Here is a 26,085-nt window from a genome sequence, read left to right as displayed (position 1 = left end):
ATTGTATGAGCTGAAAGTTTAGAGGGACGGCCGGGTCTTCGTAGATTTGTAGTGGTCTGATACTCCTTCCATTTCAATATTATCGCTTGCACAGTGCTCCTTGGGATGTTTAAAGCTTGGGAAATCTTTTTGTATCCAAATCCGGCTTTAAACTTCTCCACAACAGTATCTCGGACCTGCCTGGTGTGTTCCTTGTTCTTCATGATGCTCTCTGCGCTTTACACGAACCTCTGAGACTATCACAGAGCAGGTGCATTTATACGGAGACTTGATTACACACAGCTGGAATCTATTTATCATCATTAGTCATTTAGGTCAACATTGGATCATTCAGAGATCCTCACTGAACTTCTGGAGAGAGTTTGCTGCACTGAAAGTAAAAGGGCTGAATAATTTTGCCGCCCCACTTTTTCAGTTTTTATTTGTTAAAAAAGTTTGAAATAGCCAATGAATTTCGTTCCACTTCATAATTGGGACCCACTTGTTGTTGATTCTTCACAAAAAATTACAGTTTCATATCTTTATGTTTGAGGCCTGAAATGTGGCAAAAGGTCGAAACGTTCAAGGGGGCCGAATACTTTCGCAAGGCACTGTATATCATGTTTTGGTCCCAGCCTCTCTTTTCTTTGTTTCTTTGTCTTTACAAGTCACAGCTTTGCGGTAGTGGAAACCTTACGTGGCAGACAAAACTGACATTTACAGTAGTCATCAAAGACTATTTTAGACAAGGTTTAGTGACTAGCGATTCATTTCCAAACTGCAATCATGAAAAATGCATGTTTATCACCATGTCGATCAACAGAATATTAATCGGAAACTATTTCAATAAGCCAATAATTGCTTGTCATTTTATAAGCAAACATGCCAAATATTTGCCAATTCTAATTTCTTAAATTTGAGGCTTTGTCATATATCATTATAAACTGAATATATTTGGGCTTTGGACTGTTGGTCCAACAAAGAAGACATTTGAAGATGAAATTATAGCAGGCATTTTTCCCTTTTATTTATTTATTTATTTTTTTTTAGACATTTTATATGTAAAATGATTAATTAACAAAATCCTTCTCTATATAACAGATATGTCACAGTTTTCCATTTTCCACACATTATCTTCACTTTTACAGCTGGATAAGTGATCTGACTGCACAGCCTGACTGACTTCACAGTCAACTCAGCTTTCTAATGAACTAATGCTACCACAGAGCTAAAGCTCAGCTGGCTCTATATGTTGCCTAATATGTCTATCATGCAGGAACAGAATGGTGTTCAGTGATATAAAACCTAATGGTTCCAGCTGTTAAAGAAGGGCTGACTATGTGTTATGGAGGATGAGAATCAGTCGGGAGAGGTCTGGTGTAGAGGAAGATTGGAACTGAGGCGCTGCAGTGGTAAAAAAGAGAGAGAATCCGCTTGCAGTAAAGCAGAGCAGCACAAATGAAACAATCTTCTCCTCCTCAGCTCTATGAATGCTGCAGGATTACAACCTATTTCACCAGTTCTTCAACGGACATTACTTTTAAATGGCTCCCGTCTATCGTACAGACAGAGCACTGCATGTCAGGGATGACTTTACCCCATGCTGCACTGATGTCGACACGGAGCCACAGGCATCAAGAGGCAAATTCAGGCCTCTTAAAAACTTTTCTGTGTGAGGGGGAACTAACTAATAAAAGGAACTCAAACTTCTGTTATCTTAAAAACAATTAACCATGAATTCTCACGGCTTAGCTGCAAATTATCACACAGTTCCCACAATCCCCTTTCTCATTTCTTAAGAAACTACTTTGTATGCTCCATCTCTGCTTATTAAAGTAATCATTTGATGAAAAATATCCTCAGTTTTTTCAGATTTGTAGAAGACGGAATACATCTTTTAATAACAAACTGCACAACTTGCTGGTTAACAATTTACAGAGATTTAGAGAAAGAGTTGGACTCAAATGCACTTATTTCTGCCTTTAATCATTCATGCTTGCTTAGTACAACACAAAACTGGGCCATGCGACTGTGTAGAATGTATATATGAGCCTTATCTCAGCTACCCAGCATGCATAGCAGAACTGTGTAAACATGTGGGATCAATACTGACTGCGTGAACATCCCCTTGTTTGTTTATCCTTCACGTTCAATACGAACAGCTTTGGATGTCTGGTTTTATCTTGGTTCGTTCAGCCTTTCCTGGATCCTGAGATTTTCTGATTTATCTCCGAGTGATATTGTATCTTTCTGAGAACAACCTAGAAGCTACAAGGACGTACAGTATCTGACTGAATTCAGAGGGAGGCAGTCTGCATCTGCTGCATTATGGGGGATTATAGTACGAGAAAGCTCATACTTCACCAAGTGAGTAGTATCTTCTCGGGATCTGGGAGTCTGGGTAGATGTTCTCCAGATACCAGGAGAACGGTTTGCACTTCAAGGCCTCGCGGAGGTCTTTACGGGAAGAAACGTCTCCGTAGTCCACGCGCATCACACCTGCAGACAAAATGCCAAGACAAGGATTCAGACATATGTATCACTCAACAGTATCAGTCAGTATTTACATTTTTTTGAAGCACAGTTCTGTTTTCCTACACCACCAACATTAAACACCAGAGGTACCATTTATGGATTTTCTATTACTGATAAGTAACACATAAATCACTTCATTTCTGCAAAGAGGGAATGTGAGGAAACTTAGTTAAATCCCATTTATACACACAGTGTATTTATAAATAAGGCATCTCCTTCAGAAACGCACAAATGCAACAATTGTGTAATACCGTGGGTCATGCTGTATGTTATTTTAGCCAAAATGGTGACAGCATGATGTATTAGCCTTGATCTAACTGAAGACTGAGAAAGAAATTAGACAGCGACTGGGCACAGACACTTACAAACACATTAGGCAGATGGTTTCTTCCCAGAGTGCCACTTAAGGAATCATAGCTTGCATATAGATAGATCCAGGGTAGTAAATTATAATGAAAGAGCGTGATTGCAATAAGGTTAAATAGTATACATGATTCAAAACCAACCAACATGTTAGACCTAGTATGGCGTTGTGTATTTATCTATCAAACACCAGCCAGACAATGCAAACAGCACCTTCTTCAACACTAATCACGTCTTACACTTTAATCTGTGAAATAAAAAGAATCTCAAATTGGCAGATAAAAGCTAAGAGCTGAAGGCCACTCTTCCTCCCCTGGCTCTCTATGTCCCCTTCTTTCTCCCTCTCTCTCTCTCTGTAGGGCCTGAGCATCACATGTTGCAGATGATGAATAGTCTCTTTGATCTTGAAATCACCAGTGCAGAAAAGGGACGAGGAGGGAGATGCACTTTAAATAGGATCACTAGATGCCACTACCAAACTCAGCCTGAGCAACATACTGTCTTTCTCTGTGCCAATAAGTGAGGTCTGGCAGCAGTGTGGCCCAGATCATTCTCCCTAACGTTCTGGAGGAACAGACGGTCATTGTGGGGCCACAATACGCCGAAAGACTCATCTATCACAACCGCTGCTCCGTGCAGGACCTGAGAATCCTGCCCGACTGTGTGGAGAAGGAGGACATAATTTGAGCCATAAAATCAGCAGACAACGATGATCCCTATAGGTTGGCAGGCATCTAAAACACTTAACCAGAGATTTACGGGACACGGATGTCTGCTAAAGAGTAATCACATTACTAAGTCGACAGATGGAGGGGCACTCATCTCTCAATCTGCACTGTCCTGAGCTCTTTGAGCTCTGTCAGAGAGAAGTCTATGTTGGAGAGGAGACCATCTTTGACACATTTCTGAACTCAATGTTAGAGGAGCACTTAAGAAATGTGTCTGAAATTAGGAATTAATTAATCCCAGTTTGGAGATGACAAAAGCAGAATTCAATTCCAGTGTGAGCCGAAGGGGAGTGAGTAAAAGGAGAAATATAAATTTTTAATGAGCAAGATAAAACGTACCATGGCAAGAAAATGAAAGAATAAAAGAGAGCAGACAAGTCTTTCCTTTTCACACTAATTTGCTAAATGTAATATCAGCGAGCACTGGGAATGAGTATTGTTCATATCAGTTTTGAACGGTGGTGCGCAATGAATAAAACATCTATCAAATCCCTGACTGAACTACACATTCCCTGAAACTTTTAAAACATGCAGAATCCATATGCCATTTTAGCCAAGTCGTCCACATGTGACGCTTCTATTCCAGTGGCAGAGAGATGCAGTGGCCCTGCAGCTCTGTACCTGGTGATATGATATAGAAGAAATCTTTGAAATCATCCATCCAAACTTCAGCCAGGCGCCTGTTGTTCTTGCTGATGACTTGGCCCGTTCCTCCGGGGAAACTGTACGGGGTGGCCTTCCGGAAAACGTGGCCCACGTGCGAACATGTTACAATTTCCAACGAGCCACCGCACTGCCAGATCTGCAGACACATGCACACAATGTAGCTTTATATATAGCGTGGCATGAAAGCAGACAAATACAGTCAATACAAAACTGATACAACCGTTGGTAAATGCCAGTTTCCTTATTTGATCGTTCCTCACCTTGAGGTAACACAGAATTTGAATCAAATCTGTCATCAATAGGAACAATAAATATTTATTATATGTAATAATATATGTTTTTAATTCTGAAAGCAAGAAGGTTTCCAGGAGGAGGCTTCAACAAGAGACCATATTATTCCCCAATATCTAGATTTTGTGTTTTCTTATACAACATCTAGCTATGACAGTGGACGTGTGTCAACTGTAGACCTGAGACCTAAGAAAGAAAGCATAAGACAACTTTTATGCTCTTCTTGTGTTTCATCATTCATTAAGAGGTTTCTTTTTAAAATCTCTCATTTCCCTTTTAACCTGCATCTTATAGTCCAAGAGAGCAGGAGGTGGTCTTAAGCCTGGACTTTATTTTCCCCATGTCACTGCTGCCTGTTAGCCTGGAAATCTAGACCCAAATCCGAAAGATTAAGGGTCTGGCTAGGAGTAATGAAAATGGCGGCACCAAGCATGCATTTGAAAATATCACTGCACGCAATTGTTTACAATGTTTACTGATCGATTCGATTCTGTTTAGCTCGCCTCTTGCCCACCTATATCAGATACAACGATGTGATTGGTGCAGCTTGGCTCCAAGGGCATGGGTAATGAGCATCATTACTCATTGCCAGAGTGACTCGCTGAGCAAATTCAAATTGTGCTCTCGCGAGAACTCTGGATTTCCAGGGTAGCTGCCTGTAGCAATAAACACATTTTATAGTCTACCAATCAATCAATCAAAATTTATTTATATAGCACTTTACAAAAACCAATGTAATCTCCATTCAGTCACGAGTGAAGCTGCAGATCAATCAATGTGCAATCTGATGTGAGCTATTAATAACCTCTTTTCCTTTTCTCCCTCTAAACATTAAGAGACATTCGAATCAGAATGTGAATTTTGGAGAGGTAAGGACATCTCATTTCACTAAACTTGTATTTCCATGATTCATCTTTCTTTGCATCTCTCCCTTGAATCTTAAGTAGAAGTTGGGATGATTCAAGGAAAAGATGCAAGTAAGGGAAACAATGATACAATAAAGGGAGATGGCATATACCCGTTGATATCAACCAACTCTGGTGACATGATAGCATCGAGATAGCATCCTCGCTGGTCTGTCACTCACTCGAAAAGACATTTCCAGGTTCTCTCCGCCCCAGATATCCATCCCTGGATCGTAGCTTCCTATTTCTTCAAAGTATGTTTTGTCTATGGAGAATAATCCTCCTGCCATGGTGGGAGTCCTGCAAGAAAAGCCCAAAAAATCCTTTCGCAATATTGCATCTCTTCCTGTTGGATTTATTAGTACAATAGTGTAGCTCTGAGGAACGGATATAACAATAATAATAATAATAATAATAATAATAATAATAATAATAATAATAATAATAATATAAGAATATAATAAAGACCAATTTGTTTGACAATTTGAAGAGGGGTAATTACTTTTATCTTTTAAATGACCCTATGTTAAAGTTGGCACTTAATTAAGGATTTGGTTTGTTGCTGGGAGTGATTTGCATACAGATGACAAAGTGTGCCTAGCTTTGTGTAGCCAAAAAAAGGCAACTGTCAGCAGAGTTTCTGTTTTTCTATTTTTTAAATAAAGGAGCTCATGCATACTTGGACTATAACAGAGCACAATCACTATATCAGGGTGCTATTTAGGCAGTTGCCTGCATCAGTGGGATACACAGAGAAAAGAAAGATCTATTTCTATCTACAGGATGAAAATGGCACTTTTCACAATGTGTGAAGAAATCTAACTATCCATGTCTTCCCTGTAGCCTGCTGTCTCCACAGATATACCCACTCTCAGCTCGGATGAGAAACTAGCATCTGCTAGAACTTAGATAAAGTGTCTCTTCACCTTTATTGTACAATTTGACCTACTTTCTCTTAATGCTTAATCAAAAAGCATCACACAAGCAGAAAGTCAGTAACACACGGCCCTAAAAAATGATCTCAATTTAGCTTCAAAAGGAGGACATTTTCATTGTGTACCTGACAGGAAGTGTTCTGTCCCCCTTGCGTCGATCCATCTCCCGCTGGGGAACAGAGTACCAGCGAAAATTCAGCTTCCAGTTGAATCCACCATAGGTCATATCTGAGCCTGCCATGTACTCAAACGTCTCGTCGCTGATGACATCGATGATAGGGCACACCACTGATGTCCTGAAAGACACAAAAAAATACAGTTATATATAGATTATATAATAAATGCAGCACTGCTAAAGATTTAAAAAATTATATATAAATTTGATTTTTTTCTCTGATGAAATGCACAACAGTGAAACACGATCAATTGCATTTTAAACACAAGTGCCATATCGTGATAGTGTATCTCAGAATTGGACAAAATGTTACCATCACAAACCTAATATGAACCAGCCCTTTTGACCCTCTATGGATCTACCTAAACGACCTGTATGATTAATCATGTCAACTTGCAACAGACTGTATACTATCTGCACCATCTCATCAGTCTGCGGCCATACTTATAGACATCAATACATCTGCAGCAGCATTCAGTAAAAGTGTAATGGCCCCATGATATAATATTCTGAGTTATATGACACTGATTTCGTCCTGAGGGAAAATGAATGTGTCTAACCTCAGATATGTGATGGCTCGCAGAAGAGTCGTTATCAATCCATCCATTCATTCATGTCACACACACGCACGCATGCACGCAGATACACCCTCTGTTTTTTTTTAACAAGCAAGAAACAATCCCTTAATGTTATGATAAATAACAGTAACCAAATAAACATCTTGTCACTTTAAATTAACGCATTTTATAGTCCCTTAACATGTCTTTGTCCACTTTAATCTGAATCTAAACAGCGCCTACTAGCTCCAGTTGAGTTACACAAAAATAAAGCTTTAGTAATTGGAGCCAACTTTTCCCTCTATGGCAGCAGCAGAAGCAGACGATGCAAAATGATTATCTTCTCCTATCAGCAGCATCAGGCTCAAACAGTGTATTCATACTGATACTTTGCTTTTTGCTTTCCCTACAATATTCAGATAGAGCTTTGGCTCAAGCATGCGATGATGCAACTGAAGGGAAATGTGATGATGTAAGTAATATTAAAGCATGCATCAGGACAGAACAGGCAGAAGTTTAACAATGAGAAGCTCATAAGCACCATAGCAACATGCATCATCATCATGCAACATATCAGTGTCTTAAATGTCATCATTCTATTTTAAATATTCCGTGTGGTCTATTTTGGCTCTTACCTGTCTTCTTTGATGCGCGCCAGCAGGGGCTCCAGCCAGCCAACAGTACACTCGCAGTGAGCGTCCAGGAAGGTGATGACCTGACCTTTGGTGGCGGCCGCCCCCCTCAACCTGGCTCTGATTAGACCTGAACGCTGCTCCATCCTAAGGATCCTCACTGGCACCTCCAGACTCCGCACATAGTTCTCCAGTTTCTTCTTCAAGAAGTCTGAAACAAACCAACAGACATTCCAGCAAGAGTGCTCTTGCAGAGTAATGCAATTCAACAGAGCTTAAAGAATTTGTCAAGTATCCATTAGTCAATAAACTGAAATATGACTTAAAATATAAATTTATTTTCAGAATTGTTGTCAACTAATTTTGTAACAAATGCCAAAAAAATAATGGCTTCTCAAATTTGAATATTTGCTGTTAGTCTAAATTGCAAATCTTAGGGTTTGAACTGTGGGTGAGCAGGACAAGATATCTAAATATGTCAACTTGGGCTCTGTGAAACTATTATTACTATCAACAGGTTCTGATATAGAATAGATCGTTATTGTCATTGTGCTTAGAACCATCAAGTAAGTAAGTAATCGCTAATAAAAACAAATAAATTTTTTTGCTAAATATACAAAAACAAGCGATAAAAACAACAACAACGACGACGACGTACAATGTTGGTTAACATACATGTTGGATATATGTTAGCATATATCCAACATATAATCTCTTAATCCAGAATATAATAGGCTGATTAATCGAAAACACAAACAACTGTGACTTGAAGCACTATAACTCAATGTAGTTGGTGTTTTTATTGACGGTCTCTGTTATCGTAGTAAAAAGCTACGCTGTGTTTCTTATATTCCATGTTTGGTGATCCACTAAGCCTAGTTCAGAGTTTTGTGTCCCATATCGGTCACATTGATCATCAGCCTACTTGAGTTTAAAATGCATGTCCTGTATACTTTACTACAAAAGCAGTTAGTGTAGACTACCAACCTCGCTCGCTGGCATCGTCGACTAGCAGGACCTCCACTAGCAGGTGTCTGGGAGAGCGGTTGATGACACTGTGGACTGTCCGCAGCAGGGTGCTCCACGCCTCGTTGTGAAACACGATGACAATGCTGGTGTTTGGCAGGTCATCTGGATACAGCTTGGTCTTACAGCTGATGGAGCAACAGTAAATACAAAATGAAATCATTAAAAGTAAAATTGAACAGAGTAAAGTTAAACAACGTTCGAGTATCACTGAGCCACAGGTATGAGGAAAGTTAATTTGCAGCGCGACTTATGACCTCTCATGACAGGTTGCATATCTACTGTACTGGGTTTGTGGGAATATGTGACCAGTTGAGTTATGAGTGATTTCACTTCCTCATATTATTGTTATGTATTGCCTGTAGAGCTAACACTTTTTATTTCACAAGTTTAAAAAAGGAAAGATTGGAGAAAAATCAAAAAAAATAAAACATAATATTGTGAAGCAAAAGTTTTTTTTAATCATTTACTCATCGGTTTTCATCTGATGAGCCCTTAGATTCATGTCAGGTCCCCTTATGGGGGTCCCTACCCTCAGGTTTAGAACGACTGTTTCAAAGTGCACCCGTAAAAAGTTGTTGCAATCACTATTTACTATACTATATACTATTAACTATAACCCTAACTCATAGTGAGTCACTGTTAAGTAAAAGAAACAAACAAAATCAAAAACATAATTTAATCACATAGGATCCCACACATTTGCTGCTTAGAGCTTCTCAAATGTTTCATATTTTAATTTAACGAATGTTTTGAATACACATTTTTTAATACTAAAATGATTCATTAATTATACACACATAAAAAAGCATTAGTAGTGGCTAAACTAAACTACGACTATTGTAATACCTGAACATAATCATTTGTATCCTTATACCTAAACCATACCCTGGCCTATTATGTTGGTCTAAGACGACAGTATTGTTTTTAAACTGCAGTCACAGTGGTTCTCTACACCTGTAGCTCATTATATTGTATGAAAAGTGTCTAAGATGAGAATCTGAGTGTGTCCTACTGCTATCCAATGCAGGCGTCAGTGCAGAAACATGTCATCCGGGATTCACTGACAAATCTCTCCAAACAAAGTAGAAAAAGTAAAAGCAGCATTGACAGCTATGTCAGCACGTCCTCGGCTTGACGGGCTGTCTGTCAAAGCCAAGAGGGAGTATCTGGCACAACTTGAGACGGCGCCGTCATGGATGATTTTGAATAAAGAATGAGCTGCATTTCAGAGGTGGAGGAGGAAGTGGACAGCCGGGGCAGAAGGAGGGGTTGTGGGAGGTGACGGAGGGTGACCGAAGCCATCAGAGCAGACAGCATTGCTAGTTCAGTCCTATATATTCAAAGTGACAGCACTGACTGACACAATTAGGCCAAGAGGTTGCCTTCAAGGCAAAATCTTATTGCCGTTCAGAGGCAACGACCGGCAATTCTGCATGGTTCTGAATATTTTTCACTACACAGCTGGAGAGATTGTGCAAGCTAAGCGGTGTTCTGTAATAAAGCGGCTTGAATATTTATATTGAGTAAAGGATAGATCAGATGAATGTTCTTTTTCTCAGTAAAATAGGTCTTCTTTTGCACTATGCAGGCAAAATATTTTTAAATGTGCATCTCCACATTGCAAAAAGTCTTAGAGTTGGTGTTTTCTTGGTATAGGCAAGAATAGCATAAAAACTGTGGAATGTGGGTGTGAAAAAAAAAGACATTCTTGTGGCCTATTTCTCATGGTGTATCTGACTGGCAGAGCCTTTGGCATCCACTTAATGAAAGTTCTGTGGAGAACTAGTGCTGGGTTGGAATATTTAAACATGAATCACTTGGACAATGTCTCCACGAGAGGCGAATGCTGGTGCATATCAGCAGCCCGAGATGAATGTGCTCATGTTTCACACAAATTGCTCCTTGGATTTTCATTAAGTGCTCAAGTTGATCTTGAGTGGCAGTAAACAAAACCCTACTCCCATTCAAATGTCAGAGCGAATGTACACACTTGAGGGATCTAATGGATTTTGCATTGAAACAGTGGCCATAATTAGAGATGTCTTTTCACATTAGATAAACTTATTAAGGCCAATAAAATCTAAAGGATTCAACAAACTTCACATTTACAAAATTACTTTAATCATCAGAATAATATTGTTTTGATAGTTTAGAGTATTTTATCTGCATCACTGTCTGCAACCCTGTTGAGACTCTTTTGACAAGCGAACATATACCTGCTTCCTTGCTGAGCCATCCAACACATTTGTCTGAATCCTGGAACAGTTTGTAGTGAACCCGGCATACAAGTCTGCTCTGCACACAGGAGTGAAATCCCATGAAATAAAGAAAAAAAAAAGCAGAAAGTATCAGCCGAAATGTCAGCTTTTTTAATAAAGAAACCGCAGCGCCTTGCAATGTGTGACAGGTATCAAAGGTTTGCAGGAAGCGAAGGAGCAGGGTGAGGACGGTGTAATGCTGGTCTGCTTGAAAGTGGATGTGTGTGAGTGTGTGTGTGTGTGTGTGTGTGTGTGTGTGTGTGTGTGTGTGTGTGTGTGTGTGTGTGTGTGTGTGTGTGTGTGTGTGTAGGTGTAGGTGTAGGTGTTAAACGGGTCAGTAGTGTGATTCACAGCATGCATCAAAGACACCCAAGCTTACGCACCCATCCAACCTCACGTCCGGCAGACTTCTGTTGAGTGCGATCATATCGCTGGCCATTAGATTGAATTGGTTAATCTTAAAGAGCTCCTTCATTTTCTCCTGGTCATCCTTGGGGACGTTCACTGCCTTGCCCATCTCCCCCGGGCCCTCGTGGCTCCGAGATATCACAGCTGAAACAAAGCAGACACAAAAACAAAAGGATATCTGAAGAGTAATCAAAACCCTTGTTGTTTTATTCTCACTGAAGATGTGACATGCTAATGTCAAATTGCATTGTAAAATAAATCACTTTGTTTTTACAGTATATTCTTGATAGGGAAACCATTCGAGAAGAACTACAGTACTGTACATTTGAAAAGCCCACTATAAAAATGCTCCACATCTCCTCTTTAATAGGGCTGAAAGTAATGAGTACTGACTGACCTCCCTGACCCCAGTCTGTTGGCTGTGGGCCCTGTTCTACCAAGTAGAGAGAGAAAATGTTATGGTTTGTCAAGAACTCAAAGAAGTAAGAGTGCAAAAGTTAAATAAATATGTGATAAATATAGTGCTATTTTGACTATAAATTAAGCTTTAATGAATGATAATGATCCACAAAGGCAGGCAAACTTAGTGGCTTCTTTTAAATCTCCTTTTCATAACTTTTTTATAAGTTATTTATTGCCAATATTGTTGTGTTATTTATTGTTGAATCTTAGTTAAAGCTTAAAGTATTTTATTTCATTGATGTTATAATTATGGATCTTGTTTTCATTCATTGTTGTTACTGTACAGCACTTTGTAACTTTGATTTGAAAAGTGCTATACAAATAATATATACAAAAGTTACTATTATAATACATATATACATAATACAAAAATGTACTCCTTTGATAAATATATAATCTGATGTGAGAGAAAAAAGTGGGTCTCTAATCTGTTTGAATTTAAATTGGTCCATGACAAAGGGAATGAACTACAGATAAATTCTGAGAGATCGGTTTTGTAGTGAAAACATTGGGCAAGGTTTATTATCCGACTCTTCGGGCTGAGGAGAGTGCAGCAAAGCATGCTAGTTCTATCTCTGTACACTAAAGGGTAAAGTGTAATTTTCTATACTGGTGGGGGAAAAAACAGAGCATAGATGTAATTTTCCAGATCAATGAGCATGTACAAAACAGGTGTTTCAAGAGCAATTCATGTACTGGTAGCACGCAGGATGTGCACATATGAACAGTGTGTTGCATTCCCTTCAATAACACTAAATAACTGCACATACAGACAATGTAATAGCATTCTCGCTTGCACTGTTAAATGGTCCTCACACATAAGTGAATGTGGAATGTGCAAGACATTTAATACATACTTCTGCTTAAGCTTTCTCCTGGTGGCTGGGGCTGAGTGGGCACTGCATAGTCTGGCAGCTATATTTCATTTTAATGTAATCGATTAGGAGGTCTTGAATTCGAAGATTTAGGAGAACGTATTAATGAATGAATGAAAAAGTAATATGACAGCAAAATCTTTTCTTACTACTAGTCTTCTTTGCTCTATACTGCTACATTCAAATGCCTGCAAAACATCAGCATTGCGGTCGTTGTTGCTGCTGCTGGGCAAAGCCAACTCCCTTCACCAAAGGTAAATAACCTCCCACGGATTTATGACTGTGCTCTCTTTAATAATCTCTAAGAGCAGATGCAGTGATTTCCATGAAAAGGGGGATACAGTTCACATTTGCTGCACGGTCCCAGGTTAAGAGGATTTCCCTAGAACCCATCATGGAGACGGGTTGGTGTGTGCTGGACTGTTAACCTCAACTGATCCTGATCTTTTGTTTACAGTGCTGCTGACACTCTTCATTTGGACACTGGCTTAAATCTGATGGACACAGCTCGAGAGCTGAGCTGGATGATTGAACAGTGTGTCCATCAAACACAGGCTCAGCCTCTCCAATCCATCAGTCTATGGCTACAGATAAAAACAGGATATGAATTTTCAGGACAAATCGTAGCAAACCACAGTCTGATTTTAAAAGTGTCAAATTATATTATACAGTATTGTAATCTGACTGTGAAAGTGGATTATTGAATAATGTGTGGAGCAGTACTGTCAGATGTGAAAACTGTAGCAGAATACTTTGTGAATTTTGTAGGAGACAAAAGTCCTTGAAATAATTCCTACTTTACCACTACATTTCTGGTCGCTTTGCTACAAATTCAATGTTCCAAATAGCATTGATAGACCCATATGTGATACACTTAATAGCCAAATGTAACTATGACTTTGTCAGAATAATATAATTCGCATTTAAGATAGCATGAATTTTGCTAAAATGAACGGCTGATGAATGCCTTTAGTCCTATTCCGAACATGGGATAATGGTGCACTTCAGCCTGTGGCCAAAATGAGTATTACAACGAAAAACACAAACCTGATCAAACCTGATCATGACAACAAAATTTCGAAAAATGATGAACACGTTTTTTTTTTCCACCTGTTCTTATCTCATAAACTTAGGAGAGAAAAAAAAACTTAGAAAATGGATTACCAGGGAAAGTCTCATTTGCCTCTCCGGGCTTCCACATAACACACAAAAATTAAACTACAACAGTAAACATGGCAAACATTATATTCGCTAAACATTAGCATGTTAGCATTGTCATTATGAGCATTTTAGCAGGCTGACATTAGCTTTTAGCTCAAAGCACTGCTGTGCCTAAGTACAGCATAGTATAGCTACTCTTAGGCTTGTTTTAACTAAAGCATTTAGTCATTTTTCTTGTAAAAGCTTATTACATCATGTTTGAAATAATGACTAGTTAACAACTTAGCTCCCTCATTATGACTATAAATCATAATTTCTCACCCTCCTTGTTTCAAAATTCTCCATATATGAAATGATACAAAACAGTCAGATTGAATATAAAAAGTCTAAAAACTCAAATGAATTTGTGTTTGCATAGTAACACAGAAAGGAGCAGAGGAAACAAACTCTCTGTAGCATTTTCTAAGCCTGACACACTCTCCTCCTGACACAGAGGATTCATTATAAAAGATGACGGTGATCGTCTGGGAAGAAAACAGTGGCCCGGTCTGTCCTTGGGTCTATCAGTCTAATTCAACGTGCCTGCCTGTAGCTTTATCCCAAGCAATTACAGTGAAAAGGTTCCCCTCGCGCTCACAGGTAATGAGTCATCTGAGACACAATCACTCACATTTCAGTGCTTAACTAAACATTCACATCTCTCTGTCAACCTGTCCATTATGCGATTATAAACTCATAATTCTGACAAATTAGCAATACATGTGCAACTCTAGACTCTCCAAACATTTGCCACATATGGTAACGGTTAACCTATTCTATACTATATTCCATTATTGCCATGTGTTGTAAGCTGAACTCTTTGATCACAGAATCCTCTTGTTGAGGTGGACTGAAGATTGTCCTCTAGCTCTTTCCATTCTCGCTGTTTTGATGCGCACCTTCACCCCAACTGCAACGTACTGTTTTTCTACAAGCCCAAGTGAGGCAATGCTCACACAAAAAACAAGGATTCAAGGCAATTAAGATCAGAAGTCTTGTACAACTTCTAAGTGCAATATCTCTGTCTCTAAACAATAATAATTCACAGCTAGAATTATATTTTTGTCCTCTGAAAAAAACAGCTAAAAGTAACATTCAACAAACCCTTTGATATGTTCTCACCTCAGCGCTATTGCGACATTAATGCAATGTTATTACATTCAAATTAATAAATTACTTACAATATAGCTATATGTTCTACTAACACAGATATAATGTGAATGATAGAATTACTATTTTATTGGCATAAGCATAAAAAAAAGCTATAAAAGGAAACTATGTACTTCTGTCGTCATTTTTTGGGTTTTAATGGATATGCTTCTACACCTTCGAAAGAGTAATACTGTGACTAAAAAAAAAATAAAATAAAAATACTAAACCCTGAAATTGAAGATGTTCAGGATGGAAAATAGTACTGTACGTATACATGTACTGCAACACTAAACATAGATGCAGTGATTCACAACAGAGATGCACTGCAATCCAGTGCCAACTGTCATTGAATTCCATTTCATTTTTAAAAACTATAATATGTGGCACACAGCTTTGTCTTGTTGATGCTCAGGGGACTCCGAGGGGCCCACTGCAGTTACAACATAGAAACTGAGTTATATTTTTTTTCTGGGTTTCTTACAGTGATGCAACGGTCCGGCTGTGAACACACTACCAATTTATGATGTTGAAAATAATTAAAGTGTTAAATTCTATATAGTCTCAATAAACCAATCGTATCTCGTAGTTCGCCTTGTGATATTTTATTTTCAAATACAAAGGAACTAATTGTTGTATCCTAAAGAAAGTTTCATAATCAACAGTTATTCAACTTCTCTTTTTCTTTCATAAATGGCAAACCTGTGAAAAGTTACTGTAGATGATTACCAGAGGAAGTCTCATTAATGCTTACAGGGGCTGTAGCTGTCTCAGGACAGACCTCAGTCAACAAATAGATGGTTGGTTCAGCCAAATTAAAACATGCACATTTGATGTGAGCAAAAAAAAAAAAAAAAAAAGGAGCAAAAGACTTTTTTATTTATGTATAAATTCCTACAAAATGTATTCAATAATGGAAATCAAAACCTACCAACACCAAGAAGGGCAAAAAAGAAAGTTTAGTGGGTAAATTTCTCAGGGATACCATTACTCTCGCTAATACGTTTTGTATTATAGCTTTGGTCACTCTGTAGAGAGCTTTCTAAAGTGTGAAAAAATAACAATGATGATGTCAAGGGTTATCTCAGATTGGGATTGAGAAAAGAAACAAAAAGCTTTTTCCTCTTCTTTAATCTCTACCTTACGACTCCACCAACTTTATGGAGTTAAGACAGAGTTAAGTTACTGGTGAACAAAGTCAAACATTTAGCAGCTATGGACAAAGATATTTTGGAGTTGGTGGAGACCATAAAAAAAAAAACTAAGTCAACGTACATTCCTCAGGAGTCCTGCAGCTTTAAAGGAGACCATTAATATTGGCTACACAATCATTAACAGGTAAAAATACTTCTAGTAAGAATTCAATACAGCTAAAGAACAATGGCATGCTTTTGCAGGATCCATCTGCTGTGGCACAGACAATAAATGAGTATTTTGTTGATTCTGTGGATACCATAGCCAAAAGTTTCCCTGTGAAATATAATTACCTACCTGTGATTAGCTCAGACTTGATAATTGAGCCCCCACTATATCCAAAATCTGTATCCATATTCGATGTGGAAAAGGTAATCACACAGCTTAAGTCTTCAAGAGCAAAAGACATGTATGGGATGGACACACTCATACTAAAACAAATAGGTCAATCAATCATGGGTCCACTAACACATATCATTGTGTCACTTGATCAAGGGAAATTTCCTGAGTCATGGAAACTTGCTAGTGTCATTCCTATATTTAAAGGTGGTAACTCCCTTCTTACATCTAATTACCGACCTATTAGCATTTTGCCAACAGTATCTAAAGTCTTTGAAAAACTGGTTGCTAAACAAATCACCAATCATCTTAATTGCAGCTCTTTTCCTTTGCACTCAATGCAGTTTGGATTTAGGGCTAATCATTCTACAGAGACAGCAACATGTTACTTTCTGGAAAAGGTTAAATCAAATATGGACAAAGGACAGATAGTGGGAGCAATTTTTTTAGATCTTCGCCAAGCATTCAATACAGTTAACCATTCAGTTTTACTGCATAAACTTCATGCATTTAACTTTTCATCAAAATTGATTAGCCTTATTAATTCTTATCTTTTATCTTGCTCACAAAGTGTAAGAATTGACAAATATAATTCTACCCCCTTACTATTATCAACTGGTGTTCCACAGGGTTCAATTATGGGTCAAATTCTTTTCAGTTTATACATTAATGATTTACCATCTTTGTGTAAGAACTGTGACACTTTGATGTATGCAGATGACACAGGTATATTGGCCTATGGGAAATCCACAGAGGAAGTTGCCTCAAAACTAACAGAGGCCATGTCATTGATCGCAATCTGGCTTGAACAATCCTGTCTGCAATTGAACATATCTAAAACAGTTACCATGTTCTTTTCAAAAAACAATATAAATATAAAACCCAAAATTATAATATCTGGAGAAAGATTACAGGTCGTCACAGAATATAAATATTTAGGATTACATATAGACTCAAACCTCAACTTCAAAACTCACATTAAAAAAGTTAGTAATAGGATTAAGTTCAGTCTAGCAAACTTCAGATTCATTAGAGACTTTCTTTCAACAGAAGCTGCTAAATTATATTTCTTTTCCATGATTTTATCCCACATAACATATTGTTTAATAAGCTGGTCCAATACCCACTCTACAACAATAAAACCATTAGAAATATTATACAAACAAGCATTAAAGATATTGGATAAAAAACCATACCACTATCACCACTGTAGTATTCTGAGGAAATATCAGTTACTTACCTGGCTCATTAAATTCAAAAATATCTGTTTAATTTATAAAATTAGACATGGTTTAGCACCTCCTCCACTTTGTGATTTTATACATTTTAGATCCAGTGAGGTTAGGGTAACTAGAGGAGCAGTGAGGGAAGACTGCATTATCCCCCAGAGAAAAACTGCTTTTGGTCAAGCAGTGTTCTCCGTAAGAGCAGTTCAGCAAGGGAACACAGTGCCGGCAACCATTAGAGAGTCTTTGTCATTCTTTTCATTCAAAAAGAATGCAAAAAAATGGCTGGTAGAGAGCCAAACTTGTGGGCACTAATGTTTTCTGAGTGTTTTTAAATGTTGTATCAGTATTTTATATGAATTGTATTCTTTAACCATAATGTGTTATATGTAATTTTATACCTATCATTATTTTTAAGGCTGCCTCTTCTACATCTGGCTGGGGTACTACCGATGAAAATTAGCACTTTGAGCTAACTCGGGAACATTTACATTGTTTTAATGTTGATTAATGTTCACTGTCCCCTTTCAAATAAAGAAATTGAATTGAAATTGAATTAACTGAATGGTAATTAGTGTGACCTAACAGAAGGGCTTATAAAAAAAAAAAATCATATAGGGTAAATTGATTACAATCAAAAAGTGTGAAATGTGAATAAGTGCCAGATTAAGTGGAGGCTGTTCAGTTTTTGGCTGAATGAATAGGATTAAAACTAAAACACCTGCAGTTTCACAGAAAACCGGTGTCAGACAAATTCTAAAACATATATTTAGCAAATTATCATATTTAAGCTATTTCAAAGCAACTCCAACGTAACATTAGACTTTGGTATGGTAATCAGTCTCAATAGCTGGCAGCTTTGCCTCTTTCTAACCAGCAGCTTAGCGAGCCTCTTGAAAACCTGCTTACTGCAGGGCATGTGAGGAAATGAACTCTGCTAAATAGGTACTGTGGTTTAGGTTGATCTCTGTAACAAACGCAAGAACGAAGATCATTTCAAACTTACAGTGCATGCTACAGGTAAATTAACAAGATGTGTATCAGTCCAATTTGACAATCCAATTAGGCTGGTAGAGATTCACTACTTCACAAAGCTACTGTAACAATCATACTGGTGCTTTTGCATTTTTGAATAACCACAAATCATGCACTTGTTACATTATTGGCAACGATTAAAAATGGCATATTTTTCTGACCTTTAAGAGAAAGTTTGGTCCCTCAGTGAACATCATCGTGTAATAGGATTTGTGAAAGATGATGAAGACTGAATTAAACAATCTAGTGAAATGTTGGAACGTTTTAAGTCTACAGCTTATATCCACAAGCTTGTTTGACTCGATGCAAAAATGCAGAGAACCTAAACAAAAAAAAGGAAATTATTTGTTAATTTTCCCCTCACTTATAAACTGGAGTCAATAACCCAACAACTTCTGCCAAGTGCTTTTCTTAAGAAGACATGTAATCCTAAAAATAGATTGGTAGATGCAAATTGCTGAACTTACCAGACTGTTCTAGCGTTCTATTATTAGCCTCACTTAGTCATTATATCCAAGTTATTGATGTTTATTTATCAAAAATCTCATTGTGAAAATATTTTATGAAAACACCAATAGTCAACCCTACAACATCGCCGCGATATCGATGTATTTGATCAAAAATATTGTGATATTTTATTTTTTCCATATCGCCCAGCTCTAGTTCCCTGGTTAAACTGGTTGTTTTGTAATAATATAATTGAAAGCAATTTTATTCTTTATCCAAGCATCTGAAAGAAAAACTAAATTAAAGCTCCATTTCATGTTATTCTGCATGAACATTAATGTAGTTGAGATTGTCTGAGCACCAGGAGAGAAATCTACCTTCCCCAACTACTACAAAACTGAAATCCAGGAAAATATGTTCAAATCAAGCTGCACTGACAGCTGCATTACCACACAGTGTGAATGTTACCTTGATAAAAAATGTAAATGTCATTCACTGTGATGAATTCAGAAAAAACAGTAGAGTTGTAGCTGATGTGCTAGATGTAGTTTACTGTACAGAATGTACAGATGTAAAGCAGTGTGTCATGTCATTACCAGAAACATGTAAAACCACACACATGGGCATCATTTTAGGAATTAAAATGTCTCTGACTCGAATAGGTTTAATAAAGATATGATTATCATTTGATTCCATTTGAGAAATTACTCTTAAAAAATTATTACATATTCAATCTCTCGCTCCTCAAAGCAGTTCACAAATTAAACTTAACTTGATTTTCTTTTTTGGGTGGGGGGGGAGAAGACATGCAGGAAATCGTCACAGGTTGGATTCGTACCCTGGACCTCTGCGTCAAGGCATAAACCTATGTGTATCCTGTGTAACCTATGTGTGTCAGTATATGTGCGCCTGCTCTACTACCGATCCAACCCAGCCACTAAACTTGATTTTCTACCCTCAATCATTCTCCAAAACATCTGCTAAAGTCCTCAAAATCCCAAAATGGACATTTAAACTTTCTCTGAGAGGTCTTACAATGCATTCATTGCAAGTCCCTTTGTCTCCTTAATACTAATTTTTTATAAAATCAAAACAAAATATTTCAATAGAAAATCCTGAAATCTGAAAAACTTACATCAAAACTTAAAGACAAGAGAGTAGGAAAGGGAGAGGGAATAAAGTGATTAAGTTACTTTACTTAATTGACCCCTTTTTGTAGGAACAACACGCACATCCAAACACATTCTACTGTGCAGGTGCGTTGGACAATAACATCAACTACGAAACAAAAGGAAAAAATCCCGCACTCTGCTCTTGCTATAGAGCATCACCTTTATTTAGAAAAACTAAAATTTTTTAAATAAAAAGTTGATGCTATAGCAAGAGCAGAGTGCAAGATTTTTTCCTTTGTTTCGTACTTAATTGACCCCTGAAATCTTTGTGTCCCATCACGTCTCTCCAGTGAATGAAAGGTGTAGCAGCAATGGTGTGGACTCACCTCGCAGGGCAGGGAGCAGCGAGCTGGGGGGGAGAAAGGGGCGTGGCTTTTTCTGGGGGGGGGGGGGGGGGGGGCTCTTTCCTTTCATCACATTTGTTGCACTCGCTGAAGTAGAGCAGCAAGAACACATCCACCAGCACCCACACTAAAGAGGTGGTCAGCACCACCTTACAGTAGACAAACCGTCGCATCACCTCCCTGGGACGTCAGCCAGGAGAGCCAAACAAGGGAGGGTCACAGCAGTGCTCAGGAGCGCTCAGTCTGCTGGTGAGACGGTTGAACTCTGAAGACGCGGCGAGGAAACAAGGAGGACACCGAGCAGGTTTGACCAAGAGGCGTCATCCTACGGGAGAGAGAAAGCACGAAATGAGAAGGTGGAATTCTAAATGACGAAAGGGATCATAATCATTATTGCAGTCATCCTGCTGTGATTCGGGATGAAAGTCAATGATTATCTAAAACAAATCAGTATAGGAAGAAAAATCTGTGAGGAACCAGATTAAAAACTGGATAAATTTTTGTCTCTTATAAAAGTGTTAAGTAATCACCTTATCCAGTTCAGACTTCACCTTTATGTTTTCATAGCTATACATAATCAGAGATTACAAAGTATTTAGTTATTTATTTGACTTTTATATTTTTATGTTAATGGAATGTTAGAGAAATAAATCAGTAGAATAAATGATTAGACTATAGACAGACACAGGTGCAACAAAAAGAACAGACAACACGCCAAAACAGATACTGTGTTTTACAGAACAAAACAGAGGTTATGAGTTAGATTTGAAACAGATGTGCAGTTGAGTAAGAAGACAAAAAAAAGAGACGAAAAGTGAAAAGAAAAACACTTCCAGTATAGCCTAATCTATACTGGATTTCTGAGGCAGATACCATACCCGATAAGTCTTGGGATAATGAGATGCCCAGGTGGCTTAGTTAAGGGTTAATCTATATTTAGCAGATCCGGAATCGGCCAGATGTGACTGCTCCACATTGAAAGTTGCTTCGACAGAGTCATCCTAAAATTCAGTATTTCCACTGTCATTAAGTCATGGCCAGTGGTCAACTCAGTTTGTAGTGCTACAGCTATCCCTGGCATCATGTTACCTTACATAAAAATGATCCCAGTGCAGGGAGATAAACAGCTTTTACATTTTGGGAAAGAGAGAACTGGTCTCAAATCAGAAGTCAGATATACCGACATGTGCCTGATGTTGGACGATATTTTGGATAGATATATTGGATGATTTAACTGTAAAGTACATGCAGAAGACAGAGACAGCCAGGGGTAAGGTCCGCCCATAGACTGTATAAAATATGGACGTAGTCTCCCTGATGTCATCTATAGGTAAAATGAAGTGCCTGACATTGGCTAACTCCCGGATAATCCGAAAAATGTGCAAAGAGGTGGAGCACGGATGGAGTTGAGGCGAGCCCTTAATTATGTACAACTTTAACCTTCAATATAATTTAGAAGGGCGAGTTATAAAAAAAAAAAACTAAATTCACCTGCCCTCCAGGGGGGGGGGGGGTTACGGGTTTCACTAGGCTTGTTCGAGATGAACTGCGCCTCGCCTGTAAAGTGGACGAGAGCAGGCGGCAGCAGCCGGGGGCGGTGACAAAAAGCCGCGGTAAAGTCGGACAGTTTTCCAGCCGTTTCCAGCAGCCTTCAGGCTGAACAGGAAGTCACAGAAACACTAACATCCTGTTAGGTCCGATTCCGATTTGATAAAATGTTATCAGACCCATAGATCAGCTTGTACACAGTCTCCAGTTGTTTTTATTAAGACAGAGTAGCTGTCAAAATACTCTACATGCGATCTGCTGCTGATGTTAATAAACAGACTGTAGATCATCCATAATCTGAACAGATTTAGTCTCTCTGACTTCTAACCCTAACTATCAGCCACACAACGTGTTCTGTACAGAATAAGCCTTTAAATCAGACAAATAGAAATTAAAATCCCTCCAATTCTAAAACTATAAAAAGTTTATATAAAACGTCATCATGTTGAGTCGATTCTGAACCAATCAGCGGTTAGATTAGCTGAGAGCCAGGCGTTTCCCGTCATGCCCTGGGTCCGCCTGGGTCTTGCAGTTGGTGAAAAGCAACTGCGCTGCCTGCGTCTCAAACCTGCGGCCGCCTTGATCTCGTGAGGTTATCGTTGCCCACGTGTGCATGACATCACAGCAAGTCGGGATCAAGTCAGTTCACCAATCTAACCGGCATGCATTGGGTGGCCATCACCAGTGATCGATTCTACGCAGACCTAGCTCACCTCGAACGAGCCTAATGCCTTTGGCCTTTACGAGAGGGATGGTCCATTAGAGGTCACACCCAACTTCCCATACTGGACCAACCCCAAACCTTTCACATTTTTTCCATTTAAAAGAATGAGTGTATGTGATGAGTGTAAGTGACGAGTGTATGCGATGAGTGTATGCTCATTTCCTCTTTACAGACTTCTCCCACTTCATCAGTAGTGCTGCTCGGACCATCTGGGAAGCTTTCACACCAGAGGCAATTTGTGGAGGTTAAATATCTCTTGGCATGAAATGTATGCCTCACAATATTTCTGATGAAAAACATAATTTTCCGTCAAACAGGATTTCTACTTGACTGAAATTAGCGGTTTTTGTTGACTGAAAGGCTTATGAAAGTATAATCAGAATGGAAGTGGGATGATAGGAAGAACTGCTTTCAGCCATAGAGGATCAAACACACAAATACCCAGCCTTTTAGGCATTCATAATATACACAGTGTAGTGTAGTACATTTAAGTTTATTCTAAAGAGCGATTACCTAAAATGGTGTGATACATGACATGCGTTAAAGCTAACTGAGCCCCTGCACATGAAAAATGTAACATATACTTTTATAAAAAATAGGTTTTTGCATATACATTCTGCATTTAATTGTAAATGCATTTATTCAAAAACAAGGCAGCCTCCGTCCAGCTGCATCAAGAGTTTCAGACTCAGATTACAGTGTGGCGGATGATTTCAGGCAGACAGAATTTACATGGACGTGATCTACACTACTAAATAATGAGTCTAACGAAGAATAAAAGTCTCAGCAAAGCTCTGCTGAAATCCAAGTCTGTGTGTAGCATATTACCTCAGCTCACATCGTAGACAGATCAATGATGTTTCGGTCTGATGATGTCTGTATGCATCTCTAACCATCTGCTTTGGTGCATCAGTGGCAGAGACATGTTTGGGTTTGGTACCATTAACCGTGCTGCCGGCAGCTTGCTGGAATCTCGTCCGAAGAAGTCTGAGTCAATTAGTCTAACCATCTGCACAGAGGAATATTTCTTCTGTGCCGTACAGGGCGCTACATCAGGTCCCTCCAGGACTTTACAAGACACTTTTTCCAGTATTTAAGACAAGTGTAAACCACCAGGCATGTTTAATTGCTTCATGAAGTGACAGTTAATTGTGCTGTTAGCAACTCCCTCGGTTGTGAAATGTCTGGTGCAGTGCTATGAGCCAAGTTATGTAGGCCTATTCCTTATTCACTCAATAGGAGTGCTTGTACTGTATGCAATTGCCAAACTGTTAACTAATTGCGGTCATGGGTACTTCAGAGAGAGTAGGGCTGGGCAATATTATGATATGTATCATCAAAAACTATAAAAGTGTCAAATATACAAATATTTTTCTATTTAGTTTCTATCACAATGTCAAAAAAACAGCAGCCCAATTGTGTTGCAGCAATATTTACCTCATTTGGACAACGCTTTACGTTCTGATCCTTGCACGTTGTGTTCATTTTGCACTAAAAGATCTTAATGAAATGTGAGAGAAAATACTCAGTATTTTTTATTTGTCAAGTATTCACACAGGAGAATACAAAAATAGGCTTTACCATGTGGTTATTTCATGTACACTATTTATTTATTTATTGAATTACCAGAAAACATGCTATATGATGATGCATATCGTTATCGAGATATGAAATTACCTATATCTGGATCGAAGATAAGAGAGAGCATTCATATGCTCAGACCTATCAGGTAAGGGACTCAAACCAGCAATCTTCTTGTCAACTATGTATCTACTGTCACATCAGAAAGTGTACCTGTGTGTCGAACATCAATACTTTTTAAGTGCAAGACAAATTATGTTTGTGGCATCTAGTGTTAGAAATTGTCAAGACTTGAAAGTTGGCATTTATTAAAACAACAAAGTAAATACTGAGATTTTTAGAAAAAGAAAACACTAAAAAAGTATTGTTTTGCTACTGGTACTAAAACGCATCATATTAGCAATGGCACAAGTATTGAAAAATGGCAATCTATACCCAGCCCTAAAAAGGAACAGGAGGTGATTATAGTGCTGATCCCAATAAACCCATTAGGCCAGTGACTGCAGCTTATTTATAACCCGAACACGAAAAGATTACATTTACACTGTGGTGGTTTTAAAAAGGTGTGACGTACATGTAGCCCCCCGCCCCCCCCCCCAACACCACCACAATTTCATTGATGTGCATGTACATAAGCCTATATTGATTATTTAATGGGATGTTACAGGAGTGAAATGGAAAAAAAAACACTAAAAGCAGTTAAGAGCCAATGAACTCATCCTAACTGATATTAATACAGATACAGATATTAAACATGGTAATCTTGATTTAATTTAATATCAAAAAGCGTCATCATTAAATCTAGTCACATGTTGTGGAAGGTGTGTGCACGCGACAGAAAATCAGGATACGCTCTGCTTACCTAAATTATGGATGGAGTGAACCAGTGACCTGTTCCAGCCTCGCTCTCAGGCAACGTGTTGAACGCAGACAACATGACCCAATACACAGTACAATTAGTGGCCAAATTAAACTGGGGAAATAGCTCCTGCAAACGCGCACCGTCTAGAAACGACACCTAAGTTCCAGTCCATCTCAATACAGAGTAGTCCACAATGCAGTGTGATACTGTCCGTCCAGTAAAGCCTCCCGTGGAACCTGTTTGGACTCCTTGATATGATTTGTCCCTAGTTGAGCCGCAGTAAACCGGCGAACATGACTAGTCTCCATTCATTTTCCCAATTCGTTTTAACGCTGATGCGGTCAATGCAATATAACGTCTTAGTCACGCACCTGTTCTCCGACTGCACATTATAACGGTAAGAGGACAGGGGAGATGATATTCAGCACAATCTAACCTCAGCTCAGACCGACCTTCAAAATGTCTC

The 26,085-nt window shown here is 38.5% G+C and overlaps 1 protein-coding gene across 5 annotated transcripts in view; it reads right to left on the bottom strand.

Annotated features, from left to right (window-relative positions):
- Positions 1-26,085, bottom strand: part of galnt13 (UDP-N-acetyl-alpha-D-galactosamine:polypeptide N-acetylgalactosaminyltransferase 13) — a 42,501-nt gene extending 16,416 nt beyond the window's left edge. For 4 of the 5 annotated variants that reach the window (XM_039818327.1, XM_039818325.1, XM_039818324.1 and 1 more), the window contains exons 1-10: positions 25,620-26,085; positions 20,962-21,229; positions 20,887-20,912; positions 11,437-11,605; positions 8,754-8,920; positions 7,770-7,977; positions 6,528-6,698; positions 5,650-5,767; positions 4,227-4,407; positions 2,339-2,478 (exon numbers count right to left, since the gene is read on the bottom strand). In XM_039818327.1, the coding sequence (XP_039674261.1) occupies positions 2,339-2,478; positions 4,227-4,407; positions 5,650-5,767; positions 6,528-6,698; positions 7,770-7,977; positions 8,754-8,920; positions 11,437-11,605; positions 20,887-20,912; positions 20,962-21,077 (1,296 nt within the window). In that variant the 5' untranslated portion in view covers positions 21,078-21,229; positions 25,620-26,085. Of the gene's footprint in view, positions 1-2,338; positions 2,479-4,226; positions 4,408-5,649; positions 5,768-6,527; positions 6,699-7,769; positions 7,978-8,753; positions 8,921-11,011; positions 11,091-11,436; positions 11,606-20,886; positions 20,913-20,961; positions 21,230-25,619 lie in introns of those variants that run through there. The other variant, XM_039818328.1, reaches the window with a different exon arrangement.

The sequence above is a fragment of the Perca fluviatilis genome, chromosome 12 (assembly GCF_010015445.1).
Source record: "Perca fluviatilis chromosome 12, GENO_Pfluv_1.0, whole genome shotgun sequence".
In the NCBI taxonomy this organism is placed as follows: Eukaryota; Metazoa; Chordata; class Actinopteri; order Perciformes; family Percidae; genus Perca; species Perca fluviatilis.
Note: the sequence above shows the minus strand (reverse complement) of the source record. Positions and strands in the feature narration are given on the sequence as shown.